Source organism: Anopheles arabiensis, chromosome 2 (assembly GCF_016920715.1).
Source record: "Anopheles arabiensis isolate DONGOLA chromosome 2, AaraD3, whole genome shotgun sequence".
Classification (NCBI taxonomy): Eukaryota; Metazoa; Arthropoda; class Insecta; order Diptera; family Culicidae; genus Anopheles; species Anopheles arabiensis.
In genome coordinates, this window is record NC_053517.1 from 26,369,980 (window position 1) to 26,384,107 (window position 14,128).

The 14,128-nt window shown below is 47.6% G+C and overlaps 4 protein-coding genes across 6 annotated transcripts; 2 read left to right on the plus strand and 2 right to left on the minus strand.

Annotated features, from left to right (window-relative positions):
• The first annotated feature begins 196 nt into the window (after positions 1–196).
• LOC120900613 (crossover junction endonuclease EME1) lies at positions 197–1,648 on the plus strand. 2 transcript variants are annotated; one of them, XM_040307880.1, is made up of 2 exons: positions 197–537; positions 607–1,648. In XM_040307880.1, exon 2 carries the CDS (start codon positions 680–682, stop codon positions 1,619–1,621), a length of 942 nt encoding a protein of 313 aa, XP_040163814.1. In that variant the 5' UTR covers positions 197–537; positions 607–679; the 3' UTR covers positions 1,622–1,648. The 2 variants fall into 2 exon arrangements, with proteins under 2 accessions (XP_040163814.1, XP_040163805.1); XM_040307871.1 differs by having other exon boundaries at positions 197–525.
• Positions 1,619–5,109, minus strand: LOC120900601 (exosome component 10). Its single transcript, XM_040307837.1, has 5 exons — positions 4,856–5,109; positions 4,586–4,767; positions 2,877–4,488; positions 2,710–2,805; positions 1,619–2,636 (listed from the first exon to the last, which is right to left on the minus strand). The coding sequence occupies exons 1-5, from the start codon at positions 5,003–5,005 to the stop codon at positions 1,701–1,703; spliced, it is 2,976 nt and encodes a 991-aa protein (XP_040163771.1). The 5' UTR covers positions 5,006–5,109; the 3' UTR covers positions 1,619–1,700.
• Positions 5,110–5,398: 289 nt separating this feature from the next.
• LOC120896336 (protein BUD31 homolog) lies at positions 5,399–6,162 on the plus strand. Its single transcript, XM_040300376.1, has 2 exons — positions 5,399–5,618; positions 5,723–6,162. Exons 1-2 carry the CDS (start codon positions 5,525–5,527, stop codon positions 6,061–6,063), a joined length of 435 nt encoding a protein of 144 aa, XP_040156310.1. The 5' UTR covers positions 5,399–5,524; the 3' UTR covers positions 6,064–6,162.
• Positions 6,163–6,267: 105 nt separating this feature from the next.
• LOC120896335 lies at positions 6,268–9,577 on the minus strand. 2 transcript variants are annotated; one of them, XM_040300374.1, is made up of 3 exons: positions 8,683–9,577; positions 7,704–8,604; positions 6,268–7,628 (listed from the first exon to the last, which is right to left on the minus strand). In XM_040300374.1, the coding sequence occupies exons 2-3, from the start codon at positions 7,749–7,751 to the stop codon at positions 6,312–6,314; spliced, it is 1,365 nt and encodes a 454-aa protein (XP_040156308.1). In that variant the 5' UTR covers positions 7,752–8,604; positions 8,683–9,577; the 3' UTR covers positions 6,268–6,311. The 2 variants fall into 2 exon arrangements, with proteins under 2 accessions (XP_040156308.1, XP_040156307.1); XM_040300373.1 differs by having other exon boundaries at positions 7,704–9,577.
• Between the last annotated feature and the right edge of the window lie 4,551 nt (positions 9,578–14,128).

The following is a 14,128-nucleotide window of genomic DNA, read 5'->3' on the forward strand; positions in this document are numbered from 1 at the left end:
ACACACACACTCGGTCGACCGAGACGCCATTTTAGCGTTTAGTAGAGGATGATGCACTGATTTGTCCTTCTCGCTTCCGCCGTGTGGTGAAGATGCGCGCCCACCAAACCCCTAATGTCCTAGTACGCGTACAGTAGTTCCGGTTCTTTTCCATTCCGTTCCGCGCAACAGACGCACACACCAACACACAGATATAGGAGAAGGGATTCACCGAGCAAGAGAAAGAGATGGCGAGAGCACGTATCGGAGAGTTGTTTTGCTTTGCGTGTACCAGTGTGTGTGTGTGCTTGTCCGGTTGGCTGTGAAGCGTAGGCACACGCACACTGATAAGCGGCGGCTGTGTGTGCGGTTTTGTTTTGATTACCTTCCTTCTGTGTACGGCGCGTGTGTGCATGCGTTGTGGCGTCCGCGGTCGTTGCAAAAGTGGCACAATTTTAGTATTATTGAAGCATTTTTCAACAATTTTGTGTATTTTGAGACATTTGGCTGGTGTGGCAGCGATATTAAGCTCAGCCATTGCCAAAGGTACAGAAGAAAGTTATGTCGTGTCAAATAGTACCGGGTTTTTTTACAGTTAAATTAAACTCTATTCATTCTCTCTTTTAGCTACAATTAAGTGAAAACTCATCGCCTAAAAGAGGACATGTGAAAAAAGTTCCAATTTTGGCACCCAAAAACAATGGCATTTCCCCTCGCCAACCCGGACCGGCTGAAGCTGCAGCACCACGCCGAGGAGCAGCGCAACCTCAAGCCGGGCCATTGCAACAAGTTCCTGCACGCCGTCATCGATCCGGCCTTCCTGCGCGAACCCCACGGCGCCCAGCTACTGCCCAAGCTGGCCGAGCTGGGCTGCAAGTACGAGCTGAGCGCCCAACCAGCCCCAACCACCATCACGTTCTACCGCACCGTGCCGGCAAAGCTTACGCCGGCCGGTACGATGACGGACACGACCGTACACGAACCATTCGCCGTCCATCTGCTCGACGGTGGCACGCTTGCCGCGTACGTGCGCAACCGCCAGCTGCTGGCCGCTGTGCGAAGTGTCAAGGAGGCACTGCCCGGCCGCCGTCTAAGCCTGCTCGTGTTCGGACTGGTCGCCTACTGCCGCGTCCATCGGGGCTGTGTGGGGCGCCGCGAAACGGAGCAAGCCCTCACGGAGGTCCAGCTGTACGAGGATACATCACACCAGCTGTTGGAAACGGACGAGCAGGTGGGCAACTTTGTCGCCCAGCTGGCGCGTGCCATTGCCGAGCGGCCGTACAAGCAGCAGCAGCTGGACAAGTACAGCTGCGACCAGGTGTACCTGGGCAACGAGAAGAAGGGCTGCGTGCGGGTGGAAGGTACGGCCGGCCTGCAGCAGCTCTACCAGGCCCAGCTCATCAAGATACCGTCCGTGACGCTCGAGATAGCGGAAGCGATAATGGGCGCCTACCCGACGGTTCGCTCGCTGCTGGAGGGGTTCCGGGCGGCGGGCCAGGCAGACGGACCGCTTCTGCTTGCCAACGTTTCGATCCGGCGTGCGGGCGGCCCGATAACGACCGCGAACCGACGCATCGGGCCTGAGTTGAGCCGCAAAATCTACTCACTGTACGGTTCCACCAATCCCAAACAAGAGTTATAAATTGGAGAGGAGTTTTATTTTTTTATACTTTTACAAACGTCTCGTTCATTGCGTTTTCCCCCTACCGCGTACCGGAGTGTTACTTGCGCTTTCCACCGCCACCGTGCCCACCGCTCGTGCTGAGGTTGAACATTTTCTGCGTCTTTTTAATGTTCTTCGCTATCCGGCTGTTCGGGTGCAGCTTCTTGTTGGTGTTGTTGCCGCTGCTGCCCTCGTTAGGGTCGTCCGCTAGCGTAAACGCGAAACCGGGACGCTTCCCTTTGCGCGGTCCGGCGAGCGGTTTCGAGCCGCCCTGGAAGCGGCTAAAATCGACGTTATTATAATCGAACGGTACGACCGGTTTGTTGGACGATTGGCGCCCACAGCCCTGCCCGACGGACGATTTCGCTTTGTTCCGTTGCCGCTGCTTGTCTTTTTTCGATTTCGCCGGCTTTTCGCCCCAGTTCGCACTGTCATTGTGCGGGCCGGCCGGTTTCGACTGATCCTTGAACGGTTCCATGTGCAGCTTATCTGCCGGCTTCTGCTCACCCGCCACCGGCTGCAGATCTTGCTCGATCGCGTCCGAGCTGCTGCTGACGTTAATTTCCATTGGGAAGGATTTTCTTTTGCCCGGCGTTTGATTGGCGGGCTTCTCCATGATGACTGTTCCGTTGAAGCATAGCTTCTCACCTGCGGCGATCGATTTGCGTTCCTTTGCTTCCTCGAGCCGTTTGAGCTGATTTTGTGTCAGCATCTGGGGCGGTGCCTTTTGGGACGGTTCTTCCTTCACCACTACAACGGTGGCCGGTGCTGGGGGATTTGGTTGCTGGAGGGTCAGAACGTCGGCTGAAGGTGTTTCCGTGCTTTGCTTGCTGGTGGCGCCCGTGTTTTGCTGCTTCTGTAGCGCTTCGTCGTTGCGTTCTTTTAGCTGACGCAAACGGCACGTCTCCAAATACCGCTCGAACGGTGTGTTGAACTTGTTCTGTTCGTATTTACTAGCTTTATTCTCGCTCCCAGCTTCTTCTGATTGATCCTGCTGCTTGGAAAAAATGAAAAAAAAAATCGATAAATAATGCGTCTTTTGCTTTGTTAATAGGGAAATCTCATACCGGATGGTTGGTGTGCAATGCCAGCAGTTTCGCAAGTTTGGCCTCACTTACGTCGCTTTCACTCAGTCCAACGTGTCCGCGGGTGTCGATCGTTCTCTGTCGAAATAGCAAAAAAGGGCATAAATACTATATTTGTAATTGGAGACACAACAAAAGCAAATACTCACAATCTTCGGCACGGCTAATACACCCATGTCGGGGACATCTTTCAGCAGATTCGCGTTAATCGCTGGTACCGGCGTTGCCGCCTCCATCCTGTTGGTTAAATCGCCCAGCAACGTTGGCCGGTTGGTAGCACCCGCATCGTCCGTACCGTGCCCCGCATCGTCATGCGGACACACCAAGGGATTGTCGAAATCGAACGCCGAATGCATTTTGTAGCGCGTGTCCGCGTGCTGTTCCCTCGTTTGTGCCTGATTGCCACCCGCTACCGCTGGCAGCTCGCGCGCCTTCAGTACGATCTTGTGCAGCGCATGCAGATGCTGCCGCACTAAAGAAGGCACCGGCGTGCAGCACGCTATAATGCCCTGCATTTCGCGCGGCAACTTTGAAGCAATGTCCAGTGCCATATGCTGCGGCAGCACGTAGCCCGGCGATTCGTCCTCCAGCCGGGCGATCTGATCGCGCCAGTACAGCACCTCCCGGAACGCGTACATCTGCCGGTGGTCGAAGACGTACCGCGACCGGCGATAGATGTTCATCACCGTGTCCTCGTTCATGACCGGCTTCTGGTAGCGCTGCTTGCACATGAACGTCGACTTGTCGTACACGGTCTGCAGCAAGCTTTCGCCCTTCTCGAGCAGCTCGTTCCTCATGCGATCGTAAATGTACAGCAGATAGTGTGTGTCCTTCCGCGCGTACTCGATGAAGTTTTCCGGTATCGGGCGGATGCGCCAGTCCGCCAGCTGGAACGCTTTGTCCGTGTCGATGTTGCAGTAGTGCTTCAGCAGAAACTGCAGCCCGATGCGCGAGAACTGCAGTACGCGGGCCGCCTCGCCGGTGTCGAACATGTTCACCAGGTACAGGCCCAGATCGCGCTGCAACCATTCGATATCGCTAACCGAGCCGTGCAGCACCTTCAGCTTCTTCGGATCGGTAAACACCTCGTTCAGCACGTGCAGCTCGTCGCGCAGCGCTAGCGCATCCACGATGTAGTCCTTGGTGCGCGTGGACAGCTGCATCAGACAGGTGAACCCTTGGTAGCTGCGGTACGAGTGGTGCTCAAGATCGATTGCAATCTCCTTCGCCGCCTGCAGCTCGCGCACCAGCTCCGCCAGCTGCGACTCTTGGTCGACGTACATTAGGGGCGTGCGCTCCAGCGGCACCGGTTCCTGCGGTGTCGTCCGTTCGAACACGTGCTTTGCCGGCTGGAACCGGTCCAGCTCGAACTCGTACGGATGCAGATAGCTTACGATGTTGCCCGCCTCGTCGTACTCTGGCAGCACGGCTAGCGGTTTGAGCGAGTGCGGTTTATCCCGTATCTTCGGCACGAACGGGTTGAGGCGTGAATTGTCGACCGGCACCTTGAACTTCACCTGCGGCCGGGCAATGTTGGTCCCGGTGATGAGGGTGGCTTTGACCGGTTCACCTTTCTGCCGTTCGTTCCAGGCACCGCTCAGCCGATAGCGGGGCGTCACCGGTACCTGCACCTCCGACTGGACCAGCACGGTTGGGACGACCTTCCGTATGCCGGCCATCTCATCCAGGTTGGAGTGTATCCGCTCCAGTATGTTGTCGTTGAAATCGTGAATCATCTCTAACCGCTCGTCCGGATCGCGGCTGTGAGAAAAGGATATGCAAAAACAGCAAAGGGTGGTGAACATCCGAATTTTTACATCTTCTACCCGGTAACGGTCGGGTTGGCCAGTCTACTCACTGCAGAATGTTGCCCTGTACTCCCTGCAGCTGCAAAATGTTCGCGATTATATGCAGCACCTGGTTGGCCCGCGTGTCCATGATTTTGATGAACTCTGGATGCGCCGCATATAGGTCGCGAGACCGTCCCGACGGCATCGCGTTTGCCGCCTTCATCCCGGCGATGATAGCGTTCTGTCCTTGCTGCCAAACAAAAAATTAAGCAACCGTATCAGTAAACCTTGTATGTGCGCCGTTTCTTTTGTGGCTGCACATGGTGGTTCGTACGTACCTCACACATCTCCCGTATGCCTTCATTATCGGAGGCTTGATCGTTCTTTATCGATGGTGACCCCATTTCGATGCCGTTGCTCTCCGCCGCCTGTGCATTGCTCTTGCCAGCTTTCTTTTGTTTTTTATTCTCGGTCATTTTCGCAGCCATGACATTGAATTTATCGCACCGCCAAGCACTGGTTCAAGGAGGAACACTGCGAAATACCGAAACCGATTGGAAAGAGATTTTTTTTCCACAACAAAATAAACGTGTTTGTGTGTTTGACGCAAGGGTGACAGTTAGCAGAGTGTGCTATAAAAATGGTTATGGTAATTATAGCGGGTAAGCTGAAATTTTTCGATGATATTTGTAAATTAAAATAAGAAGGTGAATTATTTACTCAAATAAATAGAAGAAAAATAAGTTATTTTGCTTAGCAGTTAACATTTTTTTTCGTTTATGGAGTGTGGTAATAATGCTTTGTTTTGAATAAAATGTCATGCTAGGTTTGAAGAAGCACAACTGTCAAACGGTCAGACATGGTGCAGCCTTGTGCTGTCATTGAGCAGCTCTCCGATGTTTACCGCTTTGTTGTTGTTGAAGTGCAAACCCGACACAGTGCCGCCGCTTTATCCATTCTTTCCTTAAAATATATCTATTTTCGTACACTCAACTGCAGAGAGCAAGATGCCGAAGGTCCGCAGAAGCAGGAAACAGCCACCGGAGGGATGGGAACTGATCGAACCAACGCTGGAAGAGCTGGAGCAAAAGATGCGAGAAGGTACCTGAATGGATTGCTGCCCAAGGACGCGTCGGTTCCTTTGGTCCAAGTTCTTTTTTATACATGCCCTAACTGACTTTTGCTTGCTTCCCTCCAACCTGCAGCCGAAACGGAGCCACACGAAGGGAAACGAATAACGGAATCGTTGTGGCCAATCTTCAAAATTCATCACCAGAAATCGCGCTACATCTACGACCTGTTCTACCGCCGGAAAGCAATCAGCCGAGAGCTGTACGACTACTGTCTGAAGGAGAAAATTGCCGACTCGAACCTGATAGCGAAGTGGAAAAAGTCGGGCTATGAAAACCTCTGCTGCCTGCGCTGCATACAAACGAGGGACACCAACTTCGGCACGAACTGCATTTGCCGAGTACCGAAATCGAAGCTAGAGGAGGGACGCGTCGTCGAGTGCGTGCATTGCGGGTGTCGCGGCTGCTCCGGATGAATCGGGGGCGCAAATGTGCTGCTAGTAGTAAACCATTCTCTAGCGATGGCTCAAACGTTGCGTATTTGTATTAAAGTGATATGAGAATAAGTTTGCGAAGTGGTTTCTGTTTCTTTTCCTCTCTCTCTTTGCCGTCTGTGGCATATTGATCTTTCTTTTTTATTCAATCTTGGACGAACGTTAATGAATACGAATATAACGTAATCATTTATGTCTTTTGATATATATTTCATTAGTTCATACTGATATTAGTTAATATTACAATGCAATTCAAGGGAAGCAGGTGAAACTAGGCTTTGATGCTCCAAATTATTGCCATATTTAAGCAATTTTAGATTAGGAAAGCGGTCCAGCAGTAGCGCTATGATCCTGTCATCTGGCATATTGACTGTGCTGGGGCAACAGAGCTCTTTAATAACGTCTATAGGATGCTGCACATACCTCGGTAAGTCTTCAAAGCTACACTTGTTTATCACAAGCACTTCCAACTTTGGAAGTAGTATTAGAGATTGAAAATAATTCGCCCGAGACGTTGGGAGCTCCACTTGTCGTATTCTCGGCATCTGGCTAGCGATGGCTAAGATGAGCTCCATGGGAATCGTTTCTCCGAACAAAAATTCAATCCTCGTTGCCGACCTAAATGCACGCAGCGTTTCGTACTGCATTTCAAAATCACCAATAGCAACCAATTCTAGATGCGGTAAGGTTACGGGTAAAAACGAAATGCTTGTAAGGGAATAGATTCGTCGGAGTTTAAGTTCACGAAGCTTGGTAAGGTTTGAAAGGCTAGACATTGTGGAATTGTTGACAATGCACAGCTCATCCAGATGCAATTTTGTTAGATTAGTACAGCTTCCGCAAATTGCTTTAAAAATGTAGCCGTTAACGGTAATGTCTGTTAGTATCAGCTCGTCCAGTTCCTTGAGATGGGCAAAAAAAGATAATGCATGCTCCACGTGCTCCGTTTTGAAAAAATCGCGTGATCCGCTTTCAGACAGCTTCATAGATTTAAGATGCGGAAACCTGTAAGAATATAGCACCACATTCGCTTCAGCATTCGTGAGGAACAGCTCCAATACGAGCGTTTTGAGATAGGGTGCTTTGATAACAGCTGGAACTGCACATTTCAAGCTGAGGAACTGCAGCGAATCGCTGCAAATTTGGATAGCCTTCATGACCGAGTTGCTTGCGTCTGTGTTAACTAGGTATAGTTCTCGAAGCACCTTCATGCGCCCAATGGCGTCCGTAATCATTTTCACATGGTTCCATGGCGGCTCGACTGTTGCTCTGAATGTTAGGTACTGCTTCAGCCTCGGATAGCACACGATGTTGTACATTACGTTGAAATCGTTAGTATTGCTCTGAAGGTTGCTCTGAAGATGTACATGGCGATACAAACGATCGGACTGTTCGAGCACCCTGGTGTTACTAACACTCGATGGCAACCGCAACACGAATCTCTTTATATAATAATCGGAAAAAATTATCTCCTTCCATTGGCGGCACACAAGTGAACAGTTTTTTACGCTGTAGTTGTCGAGATGGTCAAATATAGTGCACATTAGCTAAAAAAAGTGAAGAAAATACGATTAGTCAGCAGCACTGAAGCACTGAAATTGCAGCTCCAATGGATTACTTACCTCCAATGGAAGCTGCCGTATTGGGGACGCGGCCTCCTGATTGGCCATCGTTTGCTTTACTACAATCGCAATGCTTGCAAGGTACGATAACGATAAGAAAAACCTACGAAACGAAAAGGGTAAACCCCGGTTGCTCCACGGAACTAGCTACTTTTTAGATGTCAAATCAGCAACAAAGTTGCCCGTAACCGTGTTGCACAAAGACCTAACCGGAGTAGAATGATGATACTGGAAACTGCCGGCGTCCGTTAACAATGCTAGTTTCTCAAATGTATCCAATAGTGGTGGGTCATTCGATTCATTTCAAGGACCGACCCGATGCCAGTGCGGGTGCGAACCAGTCGGCCGACGGTGCAACGAGTTCGGGTTGATCCGAATATTTAGTAGGTGCGAGAAAACATAAGCGACTCCAACCGGTTGGTGCAGCGAGTTCGGGGCGGGTATTAACACGCTAACCTACGGTAATCTACCATGGCCCAACGGGTTGGAGTCGCTTATGCTTTCTTGCACCTACCGGAGTCCTTGCACCTGCTGAACGTACTTCTAGCTTGTTCGGGTCGACCCGAACGACTCCGGGTCGCTAACGGTTGGCTCCGACCCGATAGGTTCGGGTTGACTCGCCCATCACTAGTATCCAAGAAGGCCATTTATAGCCCCTGGTCAATGGGTCGTGCTGTCTTTTCAGGATTACGATTCAAAAAGACAGTTAGATGCATTTTTTTAAGGAGTCAGTAGGAAAATAATACCATTAATCTGTTGTTTAGGGTCGGTATTCTCTTGATGATAATCAAAGTATGGAATTGCCAGATAAAGATCGGTATAATAAACGTGATATTAGGAGTCACGTGTCGCGTAATAAACTGATAGTTTTCAGAACGGATTTAATGTAAAACTATTTTACCTAAAAACAAGCGTATTGGATCAGCAAATGAACTTAAAAATATAATAAAAAAACAGTAAAGGAACAAAAAAACATTACCTCCTTTGCGCTTATAGGTTGTCGCTCTAGATAAGTCTCGCCCCCACTGCCACAAGCCGGTTGAACCGCTTAGCTGCAGCATTGTCCTTCCAACCATTTCCCGGCATGAGAGCAGCGTCTCCCGCCCATGGCTACTACGTTACGTTATTTTCACACGCATGTATGATGACGCCTGTTTCTTATCGCACGGTTGGGTGCAGGGAAGGGTCGTGCAGCCAATCTTTTTGCAATTGCTGACATCATAACGAGCCGTGAGGATGGCCAATAATAGTGTAGCATGTGGTTGGAGTAACGTAACGTAACGTAAGTAACATTAGCTGGCACGCACGAAGAAGAAGAAGAGGAGGAAGCAGAAGCTGTGGTCAATATTTAGACAAACTTCATTAAGATGACCGTGATGGGAAGCTTGGGAAGTAGTAGTGGTCACCGTAAGGAAAAGAAATCCTACCCCATTATGGGCGGATTTTCTGGCCACTGGAGCATTGGGAGAGCCGGGCTAATGAACGACATGTTTGTTTGAAAAGGAAATAGTTGTGTGTGTGTGTGTGCATCCTAGGAGTGAGATAAATTAACGACGCGAGAAGATTGCAACGCGCGCTGCTCCACACGTTCGACACGACCGTCGGCGGCAGGAAGCACAGCGTGAGGGCAAAAATTACGCCCGTTGCGTGTTTGCCAAGGTGCCATGTCCAGCCACGTTGTGTGTGTGTGTGTGCATGTAATGAGAACGATTTTTCCTGTACTAAGCGGGAAAAAGGACAAAGAGAAGCTTATCACTAACGAAAACACGATGCCACGTGGCGGGGGCGTGGCGAGAAAGAAAGCCGGAGGGCAAATGGCCCTCTACCACAGCAACCCTACGGCTACAGTATCCTCCCAATGGTGTGTCGTCTGCATTTTTCCGAAAACGTTCGAACCCCCCCCCCCCCCAAAACGCTGATCCGGGGCTGATGATGGTGGCGTTACATCGTACATCCCCCCGAAAAGCCAAACATTTTATCGCGATCCATAAAGCTAACCAGTTCCTCAAACAATATGAAACGGCAGTAACATTTAGGTCACAGCAACCAGTGCAGGGCAGGAGGGCCAGTGCGCTTTCTCTGTCTCTGGTGTCGTTACCATCGCTACCGTTCTGTGGTGCACGCGGGTGCCGATCATGCTCTTGCGTATATGCGTTTTTGTTGCCCGTGTTGTTATTGCGCTGTTCGTACGAATTGGGTAGATTGGTGTCCATTCTGGCGGTTCACGGTTAGCGAATGCAATCGTTCCCTGTTTGTCTACATTATTTTGTCGTTTGCTCACTTTCCGATGGTAATGTTAGTCGTTGGCTCGTATCATCGCTACTATCGTATTGGGTGCTACTAGGTGGGTGGTGGACGATACGGATGTTTGTGCATGCAGAAACCCAAATGGACAGGATATTCTACAAGCTGTTAGTGCATCTTTCCTCCAGGTAATATGATACGTTCAATTGATGCATTTTTTTAAATCAAAATCTAACAACGGTACAAAAACAGGAAATGTACTGTTCAGTTTTCGGGGTTCGATTGTCGGTCAATGGGGGAAATAGTGATTGAGCAAAGCAAAGCTGCTAAAAGAGAGTATTGGAGCAAGCGCGGGATGTAGTTAGTGAACAACATTCAAAAATGGTACATGCAAGCCATGCGAGTGATTGTAGGTTGATTGTGGCGTTTCGATTGTTTGCCTCGTATTCGGATGTTTTTGTTTGTAAATAGAGCTTATGTGCAAATTATAGGTTTGCCAAATGATCCAGACCGTTCATTCAGTTCACGTGATAAAATGAATGAAATGGTTCACAACAGAAAAACGCTATGGTTAGACGCATTAAAAAAAAAACAATCTTGAAAATGAGTGCAAACATGCATGATTATTTTGAAATAACGAACAGAAAAACGTAACAACTAGTGTTGGGTCAAGAGCGAAAGAGGTACCTCAATCGCTCCGCTCTTCTTATTGTGCGCGCTCCCGCCCTGCCCACAGGAAAAACAGGTAGCTTCGCACGGAGCGCTGCACACAGGAGCGGTTGTGCGATGCGCTCCGAGGAGCGATTGTGCGATGCGCTCCGAGGAGCGATTGTGCGATGCGCTCCCAGGAGCTAAATTTCGCACTTTACTGAGCGCTGCACGCAGGAGCGATTGTGCGATGCGCTCCCAGGAGCGAAGTTTCGCACCTCACGGTGCGCGCACTTCGCACTTTTCGCACAGTGCCTGCGCACTCCGCACTTTACGCACACTTCGCTCCTGCACGCACTTTTCGTACACTCCGCACAGTGCGAGCACACTCTACACTTGAGAGAAAGAGAGAGAGAGATAGAGAGAGAGACAGGGACAGAGACAGAGAGAGAGATAGAGAGAGAGACAGAGAGAGACAGAGACAGAGAGAGAGAGAGACAGAGAGAGACAGACAGAGAGAGAGAGAGAGAGAAAAAGAGAGACAGAGAGAGAGACAGAGAGAGACAGAGAGAGAGACAGGGACAGAGACAGAGAGAGACATAGAGAGAGACAGAGAGAGACAGAGAGAGAGAGAGAGAGAAAGAGAGAGAAAGAGAGAGAAAGAGAGAGAAAGAGAGAGAAGCTGCACTTCATTCCTCGTTCTACTTTTCCACCCTTTTACGCATGGCGAAAGCGCAGAACGCTGAAATATACGCGTACAGCTGAAAACAATACAATTTAATCATCGTTGGCCCAAGGCATTGGGTAGAGCGAGAAACATAATTCTTTGCCAGTGTGCACGTGCATAGATGGCCGGTGCACGAGCACACCGAAACTGTTGTTGTTGTTGTTTTATTTTTTTACGAGGCTTTTTAGCATTCGCCTCTCGTAATTTAAAATTCAGAAATCGCTAATACTATTTGAGATACAAAAAAAAAGAATAAATTAAAAGTTCAAGAAAAAGAAGAAAAAATTACAAGAGTTATTATGGTATTGGTGAAAGTTGAAAATGTTTGTTAATTCTAGTGCTTTTTTCATTTCAATTATGTTTTTATAAATATTTTTATTCATATTTGCTACACTTGTTTGTAGAGATTGGTTTCCTTTAAAAAATTCAAAAGTTTTTCAATTTCCTTGTAATTGTTGGAAAGTACAATATCCAAATGATCTCCAAGTCTGTGTTTCTGCCTTTCTGCGGAATATCCAAAACAATTAATTAAAATGTGTTCCACCGTTGTATCACATCCACAAAATGGGCAGATTAACGGTGATTCCTTTTTTAGTTTGTATGTATGTGTAAGTCGGGTGTGTCCAGTTCTCAACCTAGTTACCACTCTTTGATCACTGTGATCTAGTGGATCGTTTCAAGGTGCCGTGGTTTGTTTTATTTTTTTAAGGTTGGTAATGGGTGATTTGTTCCAAATGTTTTGCCAGCTCTGATTTATTACCCCTTTCCACCACAAGGATGCATCGCTTCTAGAGATAGTTCCATCTACATGATCTTTGATCATCCTACCTTCATTCGCAAGACGGTCAGCTACTTCGTTTCCTGCGATTCCTTTATGCCCTGGTATCCAACAGAATTCGATTGACCTGTCTTTTGATAGTGATTCGATAGTTTGTATGTAGGGGTTTCGTAAGGATCCTTTCTCTAATGCCTTCAGAACACTAGCGCTATCTGTGAAAATAACGTTAGGTCTGTCATTTACGGTCGCTTCTTCAGTTGCTATCATAATAGCAATAGCCTCTGCTGAGAATATTGATGTGTTCTCCGGAAGCTTAATGCTACAGCGAGCATTTGGCGATGTTATGCCACAGCCCGCAGAACTGTTGTAGACCGAGCCATCAGTATAAATTTTGTTATATATTTTATATTTGTTGGCGATGAGCATTTGATAGTTTTGTACTATTTGTTGTTCGTGATTGCTTAGTTTTTGCAATGTCCAGTCGATTGTGGGGATTTTGTCGTACCAAGGTCTAGTCGAACAGCTTGTGAGTCTAGCTATGTTGGGCATGCTGTGACCTGTTAGTTGTTTTAACACCTTGTTGGCTCTATCTACAAAAGAATTTGCTTCGATTCCTTTTTCAATGAGTCTGCCAGCTAGGTTTACTATTTTAAGGACTACAACATGGTCGAGAGGTAATTGTCCACTTTCACAAAGTACTGCGGTGTTTGGGCTAGTGATAAAAGCACCTGTAATTTTTTTCAGAGCAGAGTGGTACATTGGGGCTAGCTTGCAGCCAAAGTTGGCATCGCCCATGGTTATGAATTCAATGCCGTACAATAATTTTGGAACAAACCAACTGTTAAAAATAGTGAGAAGTGTGCGTCTTGCCGATCTCTTATTTCCACAACCTAACATATGCAGAATATTTAATCTGCTTTTGATCATTTTTTTAACGTAGAGAAGGTGTTGTCGAAATTTTAACCTTGAGTCAATGATGACTCCTAAAATTTTGACTGCTCTTGCGTTTGGAATTATATCTGATTTAATTTTTAAAGGTTTAAGTGTTCGTTTGTGTGATTTATTGCATATATGAAGAATTTTTCTTTTTGTTGTTGATAGATCATGACCTGTCAAGCAGCACCAATGATGAAGTTTATTGAGTGCTTTTTGTAGTTTGGTTCTATTTTTTGTTTCTGATTTGTCCGAAGTAATTAGTATAATGTCATCAGCATAAAGGAATGTGTCTATATTAGTAGGTATCGTTTGTAATAAAGACTCCATGCTTATTAGAAAAAGCGTAGGTGATAATATAGCACCTTGAGGGACACCGTTCTCCAAAACCTTGATGTTAGAGGTATATGATCCAATCAGTACTTTACAGGTCCGGTCTGTTAGGAAATTTTTTATAAAGCGCGGTAAACTTCCTCCAAATCCCCATTTCTTCAATTGCTCAAGGATCGCCGGACGCCAGGTACGATCGAAGACCTTTGATAGGTCAACAACTGCACAATCAGTGTGATAATTTTTATTTTTAGCCTCAGTGAGAACGTTTTCTAAACAAGCAAAATAAGTCTCTGTACCACGGCCGATTCTGTAAGCGTGCTGTTTGTCACTTAACAGATTTCTGCTCTCTAGCTCCTGAATTAGTCGTCGATTGACTAAACGTTCCAGGACTTTACTCATACAACACAGCAAAGAGATTGGTCGATAACTGTCTACACTTAAGCTGTCTTTTTCTGCCTTTGGAATTGGGACGATCAGACTAGTTTTCCAATTATTTGGAATTTCACCTGTCCTCCATATGTTGTTATATATTTCTAGAAGGCAGTGTAATGCACGCTCAGGAAGCTGCTTGAGGAGTGGATAGCCGATATCGTCTATACCCGCAGAGTTTCCTCTACATTTTCTCAAAGCCCAGCTTAGTTCTTCTGTGGAAAATGGTTTGTTATACGATTGATTATTTGTATCAACAAATGATATGGATGATATAGTTTTAGATTTGTGGCGTTGAATGAAGGTAGCTGAGTATTTAGAAGTTGCAGATGC